Genomic DNA, 22,928 nt, shown 5'->3' on the forward strand with positions numbered 1-22,928 from the left:
TCCTTGAGCATATAAATTTGTATCAAATCAGGAGTTAGGAACTGAACGAATATTTACTATTATATCTAGACTATTATGGTGTCAAAATAATTCTACATGCAAACTATTTGACAAAATGTTTGTTATTGAACCGTGGGAAAATTGCAAAAAAATGTTAGTTTAAACTTGCAAACAAACATCTCAGAGACCTTTACAAAAAAAAAAATACAATTACTTTTATGTGCATGCATACAGCTGCCTAGGAGAATACCTACATGAAGCATTGGGGAAAGTGGACAGAAAAATTGGTTCAAACAAGCATGGTCTCTTACAATGTGCCCTTATGACAGTTGAAGAAGATAATGATGCAACTCCAAAGAAGCTAACAACAAAGAGGAGATGAATATTTTCAATGCTAACATCAAGATCTGAAAGATAGGAATCCAGGTAGTTTTGGGCAATATTTGGAGCTATTTTGAGATCAAAGCATCTAAGAAAGAAAGTTGTCTTTTGAAGTGTTTGACACTAAATACCAAATCTACCAAAGTTTGAAGTTGGGAGGTGCATACCAAATTTGGCGAGCATTCAATCATTATAGCATTTTTGGTCTATTTTGATTTCACCGTTGCTTTAAGGCCCAAAAACCATTGGATTGACTCTGAAATTGTTGAAATTGGAGTACTTTCCCTGCTGTCAAGTTTTCTTCTCCTCCTCAATTTGTAAAGTCACGAAAAATTATTTGTTTATTTATTGCATGGTATAGTGTAGGCATTGCCGCTACAACACAATGCTAACAATGACCCCAACCACCTCTAATGATGGTTCACAATGCAACAACAACCAAGAAAATCAATCACGAATTTGCCTATTTGTATCTTTTTGGGTGAAAGACAAATTACATTCGTTGTAATAGTTACACATAGTTGTTCAAGGTTATTTAAATGTATAGGAATAAAATTAAAAAACACAATGATATCATCTATATAAACTGCACAAAATTCTTTAAGATGCTTTTGACCTTGGTCCATTCTTCTCTGGAAATAAGCTGGAATAGTACATTGTAATGTCCCCTTCTCAGGCGTGATGTTTCAGTTGACCGGGGGCCTATTTCGAAGACCTGTAGGCTACTCAATGGGTTAAATTAGGGTTTCTAGTTTTGAAGGTTGTTGTTTCTCATGAATTAGAGTTTGGATCGCGGATTCTTTCTGGGTTTTCAGAGGGCTTCGCAGTGGTATGTCCGGCTTTGTGTTCGGAGCACTTTTAGGAATTTAGTATTTTTAGTAAATTCTATTTCTAGCAGTGGTCCTGATTATTTCGGCACAGTTGGTTCTCTTCTTCAGTTGGTTCAGTTGGCTTCATCACTTTTGGCCTTGGGATGTTTTTGGAGAGATAAGTTCATTTCATTTAAATAATGTTATCTTTTAATGTTATATTTTAAAGTTGACCCCTTGGCCTAGCTTCATCACTTCAAGTTGTTTTAAAAGGTAGTCTTCAAGGGTGGACGCATCATGGAAGGGATTTAATATTTCCTAAGGTCTAAAATCTTGCTTATGAAAAGGGGTGCCAACTTTAAGAACAGAAGTGAATTAAAATAAAGGTTAATTAAAGCTCTTAAAATTGGCGCCATCTCTTAGAGGAAAATTCAAATGTGAAATTAAGACGCACTTTATAGAAGCCTCTAGAGATTCCTTGTTAAGCTTATAAATGGAGGCCTCTTCCCTTCATTTTGGGATCTGATGTCTATTGAAGTGTTACTCTGCCAGAATGGTATTGGGGTTACTTCGAGGAATGAATGCCTCCTAGCCTTGGCATTCCTTCTTGCTTGAAAGATAGCAACTAGTAGTGATTTAGTGTAGTTGTGAGAGTTTGTAGTGAGGATTGCATTGTAGCTTGATGTGTGTTGAAAGTTCAGTTATTTGCATTTCATTTCATTTTCAGGAGTCGCGGTTAGCAGGGCAGATTCGTAGTTTCACTCATATAATTCAAAATAAAAACATATTCATTCTGGGTATTGCATATTTCCTCTTGTTTTGGTTGGGTGCTCCTTTGTGCAAATTTACAGATTCTAATATGAAGTGTTGTATTTTATAGAGAAGAATCGCCATTCCTGTCTGGCGTCACTGCTGGGAATTGCCTTGGGTTTCGTGTTAATAATCTGTTGGGTTAATGTCTAATTTTTTGGTATTGGTTTGTTCGCCTCCTTCATAGGAAGTCATTGCTTTTGGTTTTGGGTCATTCAGACTAGTATTGAGAGAGTAATGAGCATTTTAGTGATTTCATATGTTGCTGATTAAGCATTTCCAGTGCAAGTCTGTCGTAAATCAGAATATTAAGATTGATCCTTGAGTAGAATTTCTTGGACTTATCATTTTTGTTAAGCCCGGGAGAGTCTTCTATATTGTTGCAGCATTGTATAGTCTTAATCTTATGATCTTGGCAAGCATTCACTATCATATTGTAAGCTGAACAGTAGTACTGGCAGCATTTCTTCTCATCTTCGTTTCACGCTTGTTATTTACATTTAATTCCATTTCTAAGATCTTAGCATCTCCACCATATGGTAGCTCCATTCCCACCATGGGTTTGAAAGCACATGCTTGGTGTCGAGTTTTACTTCTAGCAGTTGTAATTGTAAAGATCCTCTGACCATATGTTAGTCCATCTTGGGCACATTCTTGGTTAGAGTTCCTTTCAGCATGCACTAAGACCCTCTGACCATATGTTAGTCCATTTTGGGCACATTCTTGGTTAGAGTTACTTTCAGAATGCTTTAAGACCCTCTGACCATATGCTCGCGCCTTGCCCAACTCAGGATCTTGGTTTACATTCTTGGTTAGAGTTGTATTCCGCATCGTTTTGGTTTAAGTGCTAACCCTAACGGATGTGTGTTGCATTACTCTTTGTAATTGAAAAAATTTGTTTGGGATATTTCATACATAAACCAAAAGGCATCACATTCCACTCAAACTGTCCTTGAGGAGCTGAAAATACAATCTTATATTCATCTTATTATTTCACCTTGATTTGCCAAAAACCAAATTTGCAATCAAATTTTAAAAACACTTTCTTGTTGGCAGCTCTTCTAGTTAAATCAACACTAAATGGAATTGGATAATTGAAAGGTGGGATAATGTCATTTAAAGGCTTGTACTTAATTTAAAATCTCTTTTTCCTTCTTTCTTTGCTCTTTTATTAACCAATTTTTTTGGGCATGAGAAAGGACTCTTACTCTGTCTTCTGAACCCTCTTGTCAGTAATTCTTCAAGATGCTCATCCATATCCTTGACTTTTGAAGGACTCAATAGGTAAGCTAGTTTATGTGGAATAATAAACAAGCATTCTCACCTTATTTGTATTTCACGTTATTCCTTATTTTTGGTCCAAAACTCTGAAGGATTCATACTGCAACAATCATTTTCAATTTTTTATCTAACCTCACAAAATGAATCTTTTTGTTCTATTATTCTTGCATGATGTTCTTTAATTTCATTTATCCATTATTTTCCTTTCTTCTTTTCCCATTTATCTTTATCGAAAAACCAAATCAATAAACCTTATCAGGACATTGCTTACATTGTGAAATTCATTTATCCACTATTTTCCTTTCTTCTTTTCTTGTTTATCCTTATCAAAAAACCAAGCCACTAAACTTTATTAGGACAATAATCACATTGAACTTACATGATTTAAACAGATAACCACATTGAACTTAAATGATTTGAAAAGATTACGAAGAATACTCAAATGGAAAGAAGAGTGCGTGAGAGAGATGATTAAATCCTCCAAGACTACCCAATCATGAAACCAACAAAAGCAAATGTAAAATCATAGGATTATCCCCCCAAATTAACAAAATCATGAGACCAACCATAAAATTATGATAATTACACTTTAGAATTAGTGCAATTACAGTTGTCTCTTGCCAAATCAATAAAGCAGTCTTGATCTTACTCTATTACAAATGCTGAAAATGAGCTACAAAACTAAAACTACAATTTTTGATAATGACTGGGATATACATAAGACTACACCAATGGGTAGTACATAATAAATTATGCACTTCCAAAAAACTTGCACCCAAGAACATTACCATATGAGCCCAAACAAAACCCTAGAAGTTCTCAAAATAAGAACTAATCAACATGATCTATGAGAATCTGCAATTTTTGTAAAAGCTGAGCACAAAAATCAACAACCATATACACCATTGCAAAGCTCTCGTAAAAATAGCCCATATAAAAAATACTCCAAAAATGAAGTTCGATTTTCCCCATGGGTCAATTTTCGATCAAATTTTAAAATCTTTTTAATAAATTGACCCCACATTAAATTGTTTTTAAAAGTGATGACAATTATTTAAAAAATAAAAACAATTAATAAATGATTTGCAATGAATATTAAATGATTTTCACCTTCTAGAAGCAAATCAATTTTCCCCAAGCAAGTATAAGTAACAAAGTTTTATCCCACATTGCTTGTGTGGTGAAAACTCAAGGCAAAAGAAAGTTTACAAGAGTGAACCCTGCATTATAATATTATTATTATTGCCAAGTGTGTTGCTGATTTGGGCGATTTTCCTCCAGCTGGCTAATTTGGTGAAGTGTCAAGTTGACACATTTGAGGCTGAAGATTGTTTTCATTACTTATTTTTCTTCATTTCCACCCTTGGGCGATTTATTTTGGACAGCCATTAAAGCAAGTTTAAACTTATTTTTCAGATTTGGTGATTTTTCTAAGGTGGCGCCATAGTTGGAAGGGGGCGATTTTCTTTTGGAATTTATTTGACACCATTTTTGGTGTATCTCCTTAGTCATTGGTGGCTGCCATTGTCATTCCTTGTTGAGATAACTTCCAGATCTGAGTTTGACGCCATTATTGCAGCTTGTGTGACCTCCATTGTTGGCTGGTAATTAATTTTCAGACAATTTTCATTGCCCACCCAATCCCAACCTAGGCGATTTTGTTTGGAGGTGTTTTTGAGGAGGTTATATGTGTATTTTCAGAGCTTTTAAGTGTTGTTGCAAGTCTAAAACTTCATTGTCAAGGCTCTGTCCTCAGAAAACATTCATTTCCAGCCACCTACCTACTTGGGCGATTTCACTTGAAGTGCATTTTTCCACCATTTCTTTGCTATTTTCTGAGTTTACTATCATTCCTAGAGGTGCTGGTAAGTCTGAAAACTACATTTTCAGAGATGTCTTTAGACTGAAAATTCATTTCTAGCCCTACATACGTGCTCAAATTTGTTCATTTTTTGCCTTGGGAAGCTTATTCTCATCATAATTTTTGTGTAACACGCGATTGCAACATTATTTTAATCACTACTTTTCACACCTTTCCTAGTTCATATCTCGATCCGGTATAAAGAGGTGTCTTCAAACTTTGCTAAGTCTGAAAATTGATAATTTTAATGAATTTCATGAGGGTTTCATACCCTAATCTTGTCATATTTTCGTTCTATTTTCAGAATTCATGGAGAATACGGATAAAATTCTTGATTTCCATCCATAAACTTGTCTTAATCATTAAAAAATCAGAACTTATTTAATTCTGAAAATAGTTATCAGGATAAATTTTCCGAAGTGTCTAACTTCCAGCTTCATACAAGTGCAATGTCGAAGTTCGGGATTAGCATTCGGAGGGAACAACATAAGATAGTTGAGACGGGATTCTAGATGGAAGGAGATTACAGACACGAACATGCATTTCCTGAACATTGGCCAAATGCGGCAGCGGATGTTCGAAATTGGAAGCCAGATTCCTTCCCCAGCTTATGTAAATATTATGAAGAGTGGTATTTATCAGGCCACTGGATTCCCGCAGTCCATACAGTGTAGCGAGCTAATCCTGGAGTGTGCACAATGTTATGATCCTCGCTCCTGAATGATCACGACTCCTAAGGGTGCCATCATTGCCTACCTTGTTGAGGATGCAGTTGCTGAGGTGTTTGGAATTCCACGTGGAATAGACATGAAAGATAGAACCAAGGATAAATATGAAGAAAGATATCAGAAGCAGATGGATGCATGCAAGACCGTAGCAAACAAAGAATGGATGATCGAACCTATGTCTCATCATTCCAAGGCTCCCAAGACACTCATGTGCATAGATTTCAAAGATGAATATAGTGATCTAGTATTCCTGCTTAACCAAGTGATGGGGATGTCGTAGGGTGCAATATATGATGGATGGATGTTCTATTTCATCCAGGATTGTCTGAAAGGAACATTGATTAATTGGTCAAAAATCATAAGTAACAATCTGGATTTTCAGCTGAGGAATGTGGAGAGATCCAGGTCATTCGCCATGACTTCCTACCTGGTGTACCTGCTTGCACGATTTGTTACCTACAAAGGATTGATATGCAGAGGTGAAGTCGGGAATGGACAAGGACAATACAGGAGTTATGAATATTATCCACAGCTGAACATGTATGAAATTGAAGATTATAAGAGAGTGAATGATACATTCACAATGTACATAACGTGAATGTTGCAAGGCGGGATCCACAGGAGGTTGTCCAAGGAGGCAACAGAGCTGATAGAGAAATATGGATCGTGGTATCTACAGTTTCCCACTTTCACATACCTAAGGATTCATGGATTTCAATCAGAACCTTACAGACTTCCTAGGTATCCTACACACAGAATGATATTACTTGAGGTGGTGAGAGAGCTTCTGGAGTTTGATTCTATCCAGAAGGACAAACATAGAACGGGTATGTCATTTCCTATTTCCGTAGGGACGACATTGGAGGTTTGCCAACCCACACAACAACTAGCACAGTAGTTGAAGAACTTGCATTCTATCGATTTGCAACATACAAAAGAAGAGAAAGGTTCGATCCGAATAAGAAAGTTGGAAGGATCAGGGGAGATAAGTTCATCCACAAGGTAGACATAGAAGATTATTGGGCCAACCTGTAATTTCCCCGATATAATTAAATAGTCAATTTAAATAATTTCTTGCATGGCCCCGTACTTCATTATATATTTTGGGCCCCTTTTATTAATTAGTTAGTTATAAACTTTTTTGGTGTCGGCTCGTTTGTAACCCTTCGGGAAACTTCCTGGAGCCATATATATGGACGAGTTAAGCATTGTTGAAGGTATGCGAATTTGGTATCTTTTCCTGTTTATGCAAATTCCAATTGGAGTTCTCTTGTCCACCATTTCGGAGCTGAAAGACCCTCCCTACTTCGTATCCTCAGTTTCAGTGGGATTCATCTCTCACCCTATTCTGCTTCTCTTTGGAGTGTGAAATCTTTTGTGCGAATCTTATCTAATTTCTCCTTGTATGTGCGAATCTTCATCTAAGTCTCTTGTGTCTGGCATAACAATAATTCATTCCATACCTCTGTGAAACATCGAACTAACAAAGTATCCGGAGAGCTCTGAGGGTGGAACTCAGCGAGTATTCACCCACTGTATGGACCCCTACCGTACACCCCGTACGGCTGAACAACATCTACCGGTGGGTATTCACCGACCGTACGACCACTACCGTACACCTCGTACGGTTGAACAACATCCATCATACGACTTTCCCAACCACCGTACGGGTGACCAATGATCGTACGACACCAAGCCTTCAAGTGATCCCAGTCACCATACATCTCAGCCACCGTACGGGTTCACTCCATCGTACGATAGACCACTCCACCGTACAGCAGATAGCCTCCGTACAAGCTTGGGTACATTACACAACCTGATGGACGAGCAAGCAGTGAAAAGAACAATGTGAATGTCAGTGGATTTCATCAAGTGTGGACTTTTCCTCATTCCTGATCAGATATTAGATGAAAAGGATCATATACATGTATTGATGAGAAAGGTCTTGAGTTTCTCCTGGGGATGGGTAGACAAACAGATTAACAAGTTAGTTGACATGGGTTTTACCTTCACTTATGAAAAGATGAAACAGGAGGAATCCTCTTCCGAAGATGATCAAAGGACTATTAGTGATATCAGGATTCATGCGGATGAGGAGAGTCAAGCTCCCAAGCAAAGGAAGAACACACTGGAGGAGAAGTCAAGGCTAGAGGGAAGAAGATTGAGGAGGTTAAGAAGAAGAAGCAAAAGATTATCATTCCTTAACCTATCATTCCATGTGTCATCAATCAAGGAAGTTGATTGCTATAACAGAACAAAGCGTTTGAGCAATGTTCTAATACAGTGATATTACCAGAGAATGTTCAAGATTTACATGCCACAGCTACATCTACTCCACCTAATGAAGATGGTGATCAGTCGGAATCTCCTACTGTCCTCTTGGAGGTTAGTTTGGGGAAGAATGTATACAATTTGACCAGAGATGATCTCGATGATGACGATGATGTTATCTCGGCATTGAGAGAGCTTGATCGAGAGATATGTCTCGATGATGGTGTGGAGATGGCCGCTATTCCTGATTGGCTAATGAAGAGTGTGGAGAAAAGTAAGAAGATGGTAGAGGCGCAGCCTATTGATAACATTGACAACTACTTAGCTAGGAGCAATAAGGAGAAAGAACCTAAGAAAGCTGAAATTTTGTCACATAGCTAGAGATGAGACAAGAATGCGGATTGCGCAGGTGATTGTTCCTATTCGAGATGTGACGACGGACATTGCTACTCCCATGGATTTTTAAATTACTTCAGTTGCCCTTGGCTTTACTACAAAAGAGCAGGAATATCAGAAGGTTGGTGATACTCTCAAGGCAATCAGTGCAAGATTGGATAGGGAGATAGAGAAGAGAGAGAAGTACGAAGAAGAGAATATCAGACTTAGAGAGTATATTGTAGGGATAAGGCATGAGAATCCCAACCTTATTTCCCCTATTGCAGTTGACCGTAGACTACATACACATTATGAGGCAGCGAGAGATACACTCTCGGAAGTGGAGAAATGGATTGAAGATACAAAGAGACAGGCAAATGATTTCCTTACTCATTTTGTCCAAGCTTTTGACAGGACAACAACACTCATGTTTAGGATATAGTATCTAGAGGGAGTTTGGGAGGAATTCCGACCTATTTAGGAGAAGACTATTCCACGCCTCAAAGCTTTGAAGAAAGTTCCTATGTCCACATCGATCAGGGAGAATATTGTGCATAATGGAGATAGATACGATTTTCATGGCTGGTATTGTTCATTGGCCATGAAGAAATCAACTTATGAGAGTGCACAAAAGAGTTGTGTAGAGATGGAAGGATCAATTCATGATATTCAGTCGAAGATTGTTGCCTCAATTGAGGAATTATTGGGATTTGATGTCAGCAAAGCCAGTGGTTTACACTTGGCAAAATTAAGAGACAAGATGAAGTTCATGTACTTCAATTAGTTGGACTCTTTGAAGAAGAGCCAGATGGATGATTTGTTCTCTTTGTTGATTCATGTTCACAATTCGCGGAAGCTGATGCCAGATTGGGAGAAAACCTTAGATGCTTGCTCAGATGCGTTGGACGTGATTGATTTACAGCAGGATACCTTACCCAGCATTTCCATGCAAGAATTAGATTATGTATTAGCTAGATTCTTGGATTATGTTGTGAGAGAAAGAAATGTAGGGCAGAATCTTTTAGAAGATTCCCTATTTGATGACTAGGTGTCTTTCTATTAGACCATATGTTGGTGGCTCCATTTTTTATGTAAACCCTAGTTATGGCAACTCTAGGGTTTTGTTGCCATGATCTTGACCCTTGATTTTGATTTAATCTTGGCCATCCATTTTGTATGAGACTCTATATATACCCCATTGCCTCTCATTTGTAAGAGAGATTTTTGAGAATTGTTGGTAGATGTTGCAGATTTGAGTATAAATCATTGTTCGAATTGATGGTGATTTTTGTTTAAGTGTTGTCTTGCATTCAAGGTTCTCAATTCCTCCAAGTTAGATTAGAATTTTAGATAAGAATTTTCTTTCATTTTTGTTAAATTGAATGAAAAAATTGTTGAATGTATTTGTGTGGAATCCATTTATCCATACCACTAGTCTCTTATTGATTGTAAGTGTGTCGTTCGTGGTCAACTGGAAGTTTATGCAAGCTTAATTTCGATTATTATACGTCCATTGTTATGCATCAACTTGGATGGTTTCAATGTTTGATGGTGGTAATTTGAAAATCTATGAAGTACACCTTAGATGATTGCACTAAGCTTGTGTCAAAATCTGTACGACTTGATAGTGAGACCTTGCCTAGTTTGATTCCACTGAATTTGTTCATAACTTCTTGCATTCTAGTCTTAGAATAGATTTCCTATCCCTATTCCCTTTTGTCCTTCTTTAGAAAGTCTTGTTAGAATTAAGTCCAGAACTACATTGCCAAATCCTAAGTTATCAGCATATCCATTCCACATTCATGATAAGTGAATTTTATCCGAACAATAGTGTGAGTCCCCAAGTGAAAACAACAATTCACATCGACCATTGAGTTACCCACTCATCAAGACCTGACTGTAGAAACCTTGGAATCATTTTAGTTGATCTTACCCTTAGCATCTGAGGTGATTCTGTTCAAGAGAGGGTAAAGTACTTTGGTATTTTATTCTGATGCTTGCATGTGCATAAAACACACATCAACATTACCTTTGACATCAATGACAATATGTCCAACAAGCTTACAACGACAGATAGACGATAGCAAAAGGTCAAGTACAGTACCTAGGCCCTTTCAATCCACTTTCATTCATACAAATGTGCTCCAGGTTGCTCATGATACCCCACTACCATTGGTGAATAAGTTGCAGAATGCTTTTGTAGAGTATGACACCATTCTTAAAGTGATAAAACAACAATTGTCATTTGATGAGTTCTTCGAACAAAAGAAGAAGAGGGGAGGAGGAAGAACTGGTCATAGAGGACTAGAAGTACAAAGAGACCCATAGCACAGACCTTAAGTAGGGTTACACTTCCTCACTTTGATGGTAGTGACAGATGCATAGATAGAGCATGGGTTTAGAAGCTGGATAACTACTTAACTCTAAGGCCTATGGTTGAGGATGAGGCAATTAAGTTTTCCACTCTACACTTGGATAGTATTGCACATGAATGGTGGTACTATGGCCTTATCACCTTGGGTCACACATCCATCACTACATATGATGAGTTTACTAATAAGCTCATTGAGAGATTTGATAAAAAGGACCATGAGTTACATTTTAGGGAGTTGGCAAAGCTGAAGCAATATGATTCAATGGAGGCTTACATATCAGAATTTCAAAGGCTACCAGTGATGGTTTCCAAGATTACAGAGAGGAGATTGATAGTCCATTTCAGTGGACTCATGGAGCCTATCAAGGGATGGGTCAAGGCCTTGATTCTCCATTCTTGCAGGAAGCTATGAAGAAAGCAAGAAGTATGGAGAGGGTTGCCCCTATATCAAAATTTCAATGCAAGACATTTCCTAGCAAGAAAGATGAAAAAACATTTTTCAAAGGATCAAATCAGCCAAAAAAGTCAACTACAAAACTTGATAGTCAGGCACTTAATGACCTAAGAAAGAAACATTTACGTTTCACATGCAAAGAACCTTGGACCCCAGGTCATCAATGTGCAACAAACGAGATGGCAAACCAAATAGAGTATTATTCAGTTGATGAATCAGCAGCAGAAAAATCAGACCACCAATCTGATTTAGAAGAAAAAGAGGAAGAAAAGTCTTTAGAAGAGTCAAAAAAGAAACAAGAGAGTGAGGGTACACTAGCCAAACTCTATAGCTTTCAAAAGAATGAGTCTTTTCGAGTTCGAGGAGTATTAGGTGGGTAGCGATTGGTGACATTTATTGATATAGAGGCTACACATAACTTCATAGATGAGGGACTTAGAGCACACAGGGGGCTCAAGACAAATGATGTGGATGGTTTTAGGGTGACGGTTGCAAATGGGTTTAATATTACATGCACTAGGATAATTTCACAGATGAGCCTTTAGTTAGGGAATTATGAAGTCGAGGATGAATTCTCGGTGGTAAGCATTGGAGACACTAATGCAATGTTGGATATCCAATGGTTACGATCCCTTGGAGAGATTATTCTTAATTTTAAGACCATAAAGCCGAAATTCGAATCAAGGGGTACGAATTGGGTGTTCAATGGAATGTCAAACGAAGGACCATGGGTTGTTTCTTTCAAACAAATGGAGAGGCTTTTTAAACACAATTAGGTAGAGTGGGCAGCAGAATGTATAATCAAGCCTACAGTTACAGAAGACGAGAGGAGATCATACCATCTACAGATTTAGGCTTTTTTATCTAAGCGAAGCAAGTTCTTCAATAGCATTCCTCCAAGTAGGCTTCCTAATTGAGGCATTGGGCATGTGATTCAGTTAGAGGAAGGGGCCAAACCTGTTATTACCATACCATACAGACATCCTAAGAGGCACAAGGATGAGATTGAGAAGGCAATTAAGGAGCTTTCGGAGATGGGGCACATTAGACAAAGTAAGAGTCCATTTGCTTGTTCAATTGTTTTGGTAAAGAAGAAGGATGGAACCATGTGTATCTCCATAGATTACAAGTCCTTGAACACGAAAACTATTGAGAACAAGTATCCAATTCCATGAATAGATGAGCTCATCGATAAGCTACATGGAGCAATCTATTTTTCCAAAATAGAGTTGAGATTTGGATACCATTAAATTCAAGTTAGAGAGGACATAGAGAGAATAGCATTTGAGTTTCTTGTCATGCCTTATGGTTTGACCAATGCATCTACTACCTTTCAGTCTTGTATGATCATGATCTTCAATAAGCAGTTACGCAAGTTTGTGTTGATATTCTTTGATGACACACTAATTTTTAGTAGGTCATGGGAAGAACATTTGAGGCATTTGGATAAGGTTTTAACTTTTGGGTATCCTTGAGAGTGAATCATTATTTGCTATGGAGTCAAATTGTGTGTCTGGGGTGACTGAGTTGTATTTAGGGCACATGATTAGTTCTAAGGGAGTTAGTGTAGAGCCTAAAAAATCAGGCAATACTTGATTGGCCTCCACCTACTATTTTTACACAATTGAAGGGGTTTTTCGGGTTATGTGATTTCTACAAGAGGTTTGTCAAAGGGTTCTCACAGTTGCCTGCCCAAATCACAAATTTGACCAAAAAGGGAGCCTTTACAATGCAAGAATTTTAGCTATTCTAGATTTTTCTAGGCCCTTTGAGCTTCAATGTGATGCTTCAAGTTAAGGTATTAGGGCTGTCCTTATGCAAAATAAAAACAGAATTGCATATTAGAGTAGGAACCACTCCATTTATGATAAGGAGATGTTAGCCATTATGATTATGCATGCATCGGCTAAATTCAGACAGTGCCTTGTTGGAAGGAAGTTCACCATGCAAACTAATCATAATAGACTCAAGTACTTCCTGAATCAATAGGATCTTAATGATAGGGAGCAAAAATGGTTTACCAAGCTCCAAGCCTATGATTTTGACATTGAATATGTCAAAGGGAAAAGGAATGTAATTGGCCAATAGCTGATCCATTGTCAAGAAGGCCACATTTGTGGTCACTAACAGAGATAACAGCAGATTGGAAAGAGAAAATTCATGCTGAATATGCCAAGAACACCCTTGCCAATAGCATTTTGGATGGTTCCTTGCATGATGATAGGTACAAGGTAAGGGATGATCTCATATTTTACAAGGAGAATTTGTTGCTCGTTCTTGAATCTAAGCTTAAATTGAAGGCTCATCGTGGGTTTTAGAAGGCATACAAGCAAATCCATGAGAAATTCTCATTGAAACGGATGAAAGATGAAATTCTCAAGTATGTTCGTGAGTGCCAAGTATGACAACAACAAAAAAAATGAACATACTCACCCTGCTGGTCTACTGCAGCCCCTACCTATTCCCACACAAAAATGGGAAAGTATCTCTATGGACTTTATTACAGGGCTTCCCAAGGTGCAAGGGAAGGATTGTATTTATGTGGTAGTAGACAGATTGATTAAGTTTGCTCACTTCAATGCCATTCGAGCAGGATTTACATAAGAGAGTCTCACTCTTTGGGGCTGTGAACATAAATGAGTCGATTCTCCCTTATTTTTATTCCCACAACCTTTTACTTTTCACAAAATTCCAAAGAATAATCATATGCCTCAAATACTAGCGTTCCCTTATTAAGTCAAGGTCACCTTAAATTTTCTTTCCCTCAAATCATATTTTTTAAAAATAAACACATCTGAAGCAATAAACTTTATTCCTGAAAAAAATATTAATAGCACTGAAAATTTTCTTCAAAGACGACTTCACAATTTTCTCCCAATGTGTAATAGACTGGCAATTCCCAAAGGGAACCATATATTACTACCTAGCTTGCTACAATAATTACAAATTAATGATTAGGGTTGCTCATAGTACAATTAGGCATTGTCCTTATTCAGGCCTAATCTTAATCCCCTTCTGATTTCTAATCTTGGATGGGAGACTTGCTTGTCTAGGGCGCGATGATACCATCTCCCTAATGCAGGCCAGATTACCAGAACCTCAGTACATTCACCCTTGGGGCCTGCAGCCCAGATTTCAGGATCATGAGTTCTTTCACCCTTGGGGCTCATCTATCACGAGATGGTTTTACTCTGCCTCTCCCTCACACTATCACACAACTCCTCAAGAAAAAGGAATTAGAACGGTTAAAAGCTTGGGACCATAAATATGTCAATATCTTGCTGTACTATGAATGTATATGAAATTAAGTATGACTGTCATACATATTGCAGTCTATAATATTACTACTAAATTCTGCATAAGAACATTATCAGGTTTCATATATTAAGGATACACATTAAGCACATCCCCATGCATAGCACCAAGATGTTACTGCCTGTAACTTAATAACAGTTCTGATCTGATCTGATCAACGTTGTTGTCAGTGGATGCTTTGATTCCTTTCCTTTATATCTCTCAATGTGAGGGAGAGGACACACCTCTTCATCATGTATGCCCTTTGGCAAGAGACACACCGTTTGAAAGAGTGCAGCTCTTCATTAATTCTGCCCTTTGAAAGGGACACAACCTTTCACAATCAAATCTGCACTTCTAATTCCCAAATTATCCCCCCCTTCAAATGAGCTCTCTTCCCCCTTTTATGCCTCATATTTGGTGGAGTCACAACTTAATCATTTCATGCCTTTTGACCATTCATTAACTTTGATCACATTTTAATTATATTTAATTAAATTCTTTTATATTTAATTTAATTTTTATTTTTATTCTTTTGTATTTTAATTTTATTATTATAATTTATTATTAAATTATATTTCAAAGTGGGGAAATTACACAATGAGCCCAAAGATGAATTTTGAATGAATTCACCCCATAAATGAAATTTGATTTTACTCCAATTCACCTTGTTACCCAAGGGGTTTCATCCTAGGGCACATTGAACTTGCAAGTACAAGCTCTCCACAAATTTTCTGAAGATCACAAATTATAAATAATATGCCCAAGAGGCTTGCCAACATCTCCTTATAAAGGCCCAACTAAGTCTTCTAGAAGAATCCAAATTAACCTCTTCAAAGCTTCTAGAAGAACACTTTATTTAATAAAGTAACTTTATAATATTTATTTATTATATTTGAGTCTCTTTTTAATTAAATCAATTAAAAATATAGTTATCCTCAGGATTTATTTTAATTGGAAAACTTTATGAATAATTAATTTAATTTAATTCCCTTATTATTTCTCATCTTAGCCTATGGGAATAAAAGTAGGAAAGATGACCTTGAGGGATGATCCCTCAAAAAAGGGCACATTACAATCTAGATCAATCTTTTTTACCTCAAAGGTAGGAGCACAAGACCACGTTACATACCTCACCATAAGTTTTTATGTTTTACAATTGAATAACAATACAAACTAGAAACACAAAACATTAATCAATGTTTAAAATAGAGACTAATGACTTATTATTAACAATAGGATTGATTTGACCCGTTCATGGGTTCCCCAAGATTAATCCTACTAGTGACCGTTTGGATAGAGAGACAGTTAAATGGTCAAAACCAGAGAAGGGGTGGCTGAAAATAAATTTTGATGGAGCTTCAAAAGGCAATCCAAGGATCTCATGAGCGGGATGTGTGGCTTGTGATGATGAAGGAAAGATCCTGTGTAAGGGGGCTAGAAGGCTTCAAGATTGCACTAATAATGAGGCGGAAGTTCAGGTGGCTTTACTTGCAGTTGCTTTAGCATCCAATATGAAGGTGTCGAAATTACATCTGGAGGGTGATTCCCAAATTGTTGTCCAAGCTTTGGTTAAAGGACATACTCCGTGTTGGAAGTTAAACAAATATGTAAATATTATAAGTGAAAAACTGAAAATGTTCAATAATTATTGCATCTCACATGTGAAAAGAGAGGGAAGCACTATTGCAGATGGGTTGTCAAATGAAGCATGTAGTCTCGAGCCAGGGGAGGTGAGGTGGTGGAATGACAGAAATGAAACCGTTAAATGGAACTAAGATGCTTTGCCAAGTTAGTACGACATTTATTTCAAATTCTTTGTCAGAAGTTGGCTTTTTTCCTGCGCAAGTGTGAGTTAATGAGCAGTTATTGCAACATGCTCTAAATTGGTGGCGATGGTGGAGAGCCATGGATTAAATGCCAATTTCGTAATGCCCGCACTGATAATGAATAGACCTAGCAAGTTGGTGAAACCAGTTTTAAATCTGGTTTTATCATAAATCTCTGCAATCTTTTAGAAATCTCAGAAATGGAAGAGAATTTTACTTTGGAATCTTCCAAACTGATGCTAGCATTTCGAGGTCCTGTTCCTCCAAAGAAGCTCGACAAAATGTTTCTCGTTAAAGACCCTCTGCTTTTGAAAGCAATTCAGTTGGTTTTAGGAGAAGAGGTGGCTGTCATCGATCACCGTTATAGGTGCAGAGCAGATATCTACTCGCTCCTCATGGCATGGGGTCTAGAGCTCGGACACAGGGTTGAAGAGGTGCAAAAAGTGTTGCAGAGACTAATTCCAGGGGAATACCTTTTAAATTTGGAATCCCTGTTGGAGTGGGCGATACCGGGATGGGGATTTAATCTTGCAGAAGGTATCCCAGAGGAAAATGAGGAGATGAGGGCGCGTCACTCGCGCATTCAGTTTCTTCGACGCCGTAAGGAAGTTAAAATGCGCTTCAAGGATGATGCGAAGAGAGGCTGTGAAGGGCTGCTAATCTTTGTCCAGATCATGGACATTGAAGATGAGATCAGGCAGGAGGGTGCAGGGAGAGTGGTGGAGAATTTGAGCCCTAGGAGGCCGATTGTGAGGAGACTATCTGCAGAATTGGCAAAACATGCGGGGGATGATGCAGAAGGTGGTCATGATGGCGGGGTGGTTTCTCCAAGCTCACGAGAGGCAGCAAGTAAGGATGCAGAAGGAAGGAGAGGGCGACAACATGCCGGAAAAGGAGGCGCTCCCCGTAGTTGGGTGGCTAGTGAATCGAGTGCCTCGGCTGCAAGAGGCGTGAAGGAGGAATTATGAATAGGTCATAACACGCACGGTACCCATAGGTGCCATCTTTCTCTGCTTTCTTTTTCAGTTAATTTTTTAGTTGAACTTTAAACTTTTGGACTCCGTTAGTTCATTTCAAGCTGAAATGCCTGCTTTTTGACTGGCAAGATGTAATATGTTTTTTCGTACTTTTAGTATGGGGGGGTGGTTGTGTGGGTGCTGGTTACTGGTTTTGAATTCCATCTTTTTGGGAGGGTGGTGGTGGCCATGTTATGGACGTTTTATTTTGGGAGCTTTTTGATAGTTCATTATCTTGCTGAAGTTGTAATGTTTAAATTTCAAATAAATAAAATATATATTTTACCGATCAAAAAAAAAACAATAGGATTGATTTGACAAAAGAAACATTCTATGAATACTACAAAACACAATATGAGATCCAAGGCAACAATCCTTAAAAGCATGCAAAGATAAAAATTACAAATAGAGGAAAAAATGTTAAACAAAGTTGAAAACAATATTCTTATTATTATATCCTCAAATCTCAGCAAAATAAACTAACTATAAAGCTAAATGAATGGTTCTACAACATTAGTTAAATTCAAACTCTCCTTACATTCAATGTACTCGAGACACTTAGAGAAGCTTCTAAAGAAAATAATAATTTTTAAGATTAATTTTAAATCAACACTAATCCCCATTCTTTGTAAAAGAGGCAATAGACACTTACAATATAGCCTAAATTCAGCTTTTATTTGCTTTATTACTTGCTTTCTTACTTCAACAAGTCATCTACGTCAATAAATAGCCATGATTCAATGCTTTTTTCTTTCAAATGTTCTAGCTTGGCATTGATCTTGTAATTGCACAATTATGTCAAGATCCATGAAACTCCTTCATGGCTATACTACCCAAAAAGTGATAAGGGTGTCACTTAAACTTGGGTACTGATTTACCTTGGTTGTGCCCTCACAAAATAACAAATTGGCAATATTAAGTGGTTGGGAGCAAGAAAAAAAACAACATTTTATGTTATTATCTTGCCTTAACAGCTGAGTGCTGTTTTCTTTTCTCATTGCCACCCTTCGTCACAATTTATTGCTATCTGGGCCACTTGTATCACCAGTAATAAAGGGCATTTAACTCTCAAACTGCTCCATTGCCCCCTTGGAATGACTTTTTAATCTCCCTACTACTTTTGACACAAATTTTTTATGGTCATTCCACAATAAAAGTGTGATTTTCTCATAAACTTAAACTCCCCTTGTGGTCGCACTTCTCTGCCATCATTGCCAGTTGGTTGCAACTTTGAAGTTGCATTTCCATGCTAAAAGTGTGCCAACTTCATCATGTTTCAACTAATATTTTCTGATCCCAAATTTCTAATCATTCAGCCATCTACTTTGGCCTTTTTATCTGTGGCATTGCCAACAAAAATTGTGATTTCCTATTGTCCTTTGAATTCTCCTTCAGGTTACAAATTCCTTGTGGTTGAGTCACTGAAAAAGTACGACTTCATTGACACATAGTCTTTATTTTTTCCTTTGACACAGTTTGGGTCTGCCATCATTTTTTCAAGTTGAAGCCTCTTAACATTTCATCCTATTCCTTTCTGTGTTCGAGCTCCAGAACTGTAAACACTGAATCTCTTTTATTTGGTAATCCACACCCACAAGCAATCTGTAAACATTGTTATCTTTTGAAAAAATTAGGCCAAAAAACACTTGATGATTTGGCAATTTGACAAGAAGGATAACTTGTCTAGCATCAATAAAATGACAAATATGATAGTTACTGACTATAAATCTAGACTGCAAGTGAAGTTTCATAGGGGTAGCATATTTGGCACTAACACATTTGTATATTATATCCTTTGTTTGACCTTACTTTTCTTATCTTTTACTTGACAGGACATTTGCAAAAGCCAATTACCTACTAACACTATTCACTTTTTATAATAATAACAAGATTTGGAGTTCTTTAACTCAAAACTTGAAAAAAAGCTCAAAATGAAAAAAATAGCATACATTAGAGTTTAGAGTCTACACAGGATGGTGCCTACAAGATTTACGGAAATGATCTACTAGACTTCAAGTCAATCATTGTAATTTTCTTACTGACAGAAACATTCTGCACTCATTGTCTTGACATAGAGATCAACAGAATTGTACAGAATACCTGTGTTCCAATGCCTGCAATTAGACCAATCATTTCCAGCCAGGCACAACACCAAGATGCAAACGGCCCCCAAATAGGCCCAGCCAAATGAGCTGACCAGAAGTACAAGGAACCAGTTGTCTTGTTGGACATGACGATCAACATTTATATTAGTTTACACTTCAAAACGTGTTAACCAGATAAACAGTTGTCCATGATACAAAAAGTAATCCCCAAATAAACTGTAGTGTCTACTATTTTTCCACATACAAGAGCACTAGTAATGTTTTAATATGATATAATTTCAGTTACCATTTTGTGGTCATAAGTCAATCAACACAATGAGTAATTACACCTTACACACTATGCTGACAGAATGTCACTAGCAAATTTTAAAAGAGCAGAGGAAAACTAGGGCTCCAAGCTCATTTAGAGCTTGATATATAATGGTTCCCTCATCTTCTAGAATGTATGTTATATCAATTTCCAAGAGGTTTGGCATCCAGTTTGCAAATACATCTAACATACAAGGATATTATGAAGATAAAAATGTAGTCATAACTTTCTGTTCATAAAGAAAATGAAAAAGTGCACCTGTAAAAATTTATTATTAGTTTGCTTTGCACGTTTCATGCATAATAGAGTTGGTGGTTATTACAAATTTAATATGAAAATTAATTGCAGTAATTGGAGCTAGTTATATGATTAATTAGGTTTAAATTTGAGAAAAAATGAACCACAAATACTAGTGACCTGATTGTTCTGCATTAGCCAACCCAATAATGGAAAGCAGAAGAATGAGCTGAATTTACCTATTTAAGCATGGGTTTGGCTTCGAGTATGTATGTTAATCTCAATGATTGTGCTGCCTCCATGCACGGCACACGCAAAGCAAGAGTATGAAGGATCTTTTGGGACTCTATAGGGTGCATTCACAATGGTTTTCAGCACCATTGGAAAAAAGAAGAAAAATTTGCAGAGGCAAAGGTGCTCTGCATTGGGTTATAATGGCCTTCCAATAAAATTTAGCAGGGAAAATGAATACAAAAGTTTTCATAACAATTCTGAATAGCAACTTCGATTGCAGCACTAGTCAATGGAAACATAGAAGACAATAGAGGAAATAAAAAATGTTGGGTACATTAACTCCATAAGTTGGGTACGTAGTAATTGCTCTTGTAGTCACTGACGAGTGTTTGGTATAATGGTGTAATGTCCCCTACTAGGAAGCTACCTGTTTCCCAATGATTAACATACATCAGTATACATTGTTATGCCTTAAATCAGATTATTAAAACTAGGGAACAATTAGTATTCATAATACAATTGATAGTTACTATACTTAAGCCCCAATCCTTACTTCTTTCCTAATCATCAACCCTAAAGGAGGATGGGGAATTACTTGTTATGCCACTAGGAAACCAGTCTCCATAAATAGGCCCAAGGGTTTCAGATACACCCGTACATACCACCTCTTGGGGCTCACCTATTTTGGGAGATATTACTCCGCCTTTCCCTAACAAAACCAACTTATCCTCATGAGGGGCAATAGACAATGATTAAGGATTAATCTGTGAGTATACTAACTTCTCATGTATTATGAAATGATTAAGCTCTGCGTATACTAACTTCTCATGTATTATGAAAGGATTAAGCTGTGAGTATACTGACTTCTCATGTATTATGAATATACATGTAAACAATTGAAATTAATCAAATTGTTATATAAATCTAATTAACAAATACAGATCTTATTATTTCTGCTATATGTGTAAATAAGAATAAATGTAACAGCTATACTATAGGCCATATATCTGCCCTTATTTCCTAATAGTATTCAGATATAATATGACTGTAAATAAGTATTTGATTCATAAGGAAGACACAGCATACGAATCTGTTGTAATAACAAGGATTGCCAGTAATTATATATTATCTGCCTGTAAATTGATATGATCAGCAGCAAGTATGATCTGCTAGTAATTAATAATGATCTGCTCCTGCAATGCTATAGACATTTAGTCTTCATACCAAATTATTAGTACAACGTGTAATAACTGTATATCTGAAAGTCTGATCCCTTATATCAGATTGTGTTCTCTTGGTTGATGATTTTCTCATATATTCCTCCCCTCTTCTTCTTCCTATGAGTTTTCTTTAATATTATCATATTAATAGAAGGGACATGGCCTTTGGGATTAAATACCTCTTTCCAAATAGGACATGTCTTTTCAGTCTCTAATCACTGCTTAAACAATAATTGTTTTGTTACCAATTAGTTCCTGCTTGATGTCTATTATTTATACTCAATACACAATCTTAATCGCTGCTTTAATATTCTTTGAGGTCACTGCTATTTAAGTATCATTGGGCTCTCTTAATATGGTCATTGCTTATTATATACAATATGAAACGCTGTCCCTAAAACAGCATCGTGACCTTTAATGATTATATTAATCATTATCAATCGTACTTTATGGCATTTCTTTTAATCACTTCTTAAACCAATTGCTGTGTCTTTAATGGACAACATTTCTACCTTGGTTGTGGGAAACATTCAGCAGGTACAGATCTTTAACCTCATTTTGACGGGGCGTGACAAATGGTTAAGGCATAGTTCCCTAGTTCCAAAGTTCAGGACCTAACTTCATGTGAAATTAAAAATGTATGTATTTATTTAGTTTTCCTTGAAATAAATAGATATTTAAAGGTAAAATAAAGAGATGTCCCAATGTTGGAAATTTATAGAGAATTTATCTAGCGTTTGCTTTGTGCGTAAATAAATTATTAATTTAATTGTTAAATAAAGATCATTATTAATTACTAATAATGATCTGCATATCCAAAGGCACTGAAGACATTTTTGACCCTTTTTCGCATGCAAAAACCCTAAAATGTCCCTAAAAGCACCCCTTCTTGTTGTGACCATTTCACACATCGCCCCATTAAAATGGGGACCCCCTCTTTTTGCTCGTGTTGCCCGTTCTTTTTCTCTGCTTTTTAGGGTTTTGGTAGTTTGTCAGTTGTCTGGATTTAGGGTCAAGCCTTAGGGTTTCTGTTTTGTCGCTTTCAGGCCAAAGTCCAATCAATTTTGAGAGTTTTTTTTTTTTTTTGAGCTTCCTCTCGTAGGATGCAATTTTGGATGAAGTGAATTCGCCAGAGGTTAAGTGAGTTGGTCTATTTTCAATTGGAATTTTGAATGAAGAGTCTAAATTTGTCTAAGTGTGAATGATGAAATTGCGAATTTTGTCCAATTGAGTGATTTTGACCAAATTTTCAAAATTTTGATATTTGATCCCGGGCATTGGAAATGACTTGTTTTTACCTTGTGAAGTGATCAAAATCCCGAAATCATGATATTTTGGC

At 36.9% G+C, this 22,928-nt stretch overlaps 1 protein-coding gene across 1 annotated transcript in view; it reads right to left on the reverse strand.

Annotated features, from left to right (window-relative positions):
- Positions 1 to 19,745, reverse strand: part of LOC131067627 (amino-acid permease BAT1 homolog) — a 64,739-nt gene extending 44,994 nt beyond the window's left edge. Inside the window, exon 1 of the mRNA XM_058002711.2 lies at positions 19,584 to 19,745. Coding sequence (XP_057858694.2) covers positions 19,584 to 19,727 — 144 coding nt within the window. The 5' untranslated portion in view covers positions 19,728 to 19,745. The remainder of the gene's footprint in view (positions 1 to 19,583) is intronic.
- Between the last annotated feature and the right edge of the window lie 3,183 nt (positions 19,746 to 22,928).

Source organism: Cryptomeria japonica, chromosome 5 (assembly GCF_030272615.1).
Source record: "Cryptomeria japonica chromosome 5, Sugi_1.0, whole genome shotgun sequence".
NCBI lineage: Eukaryota > Viridiplantae > Streptophyta > Pinopsida > Cupressales > Cupressaceae > Cryptomeria > Cryptomeria japonica.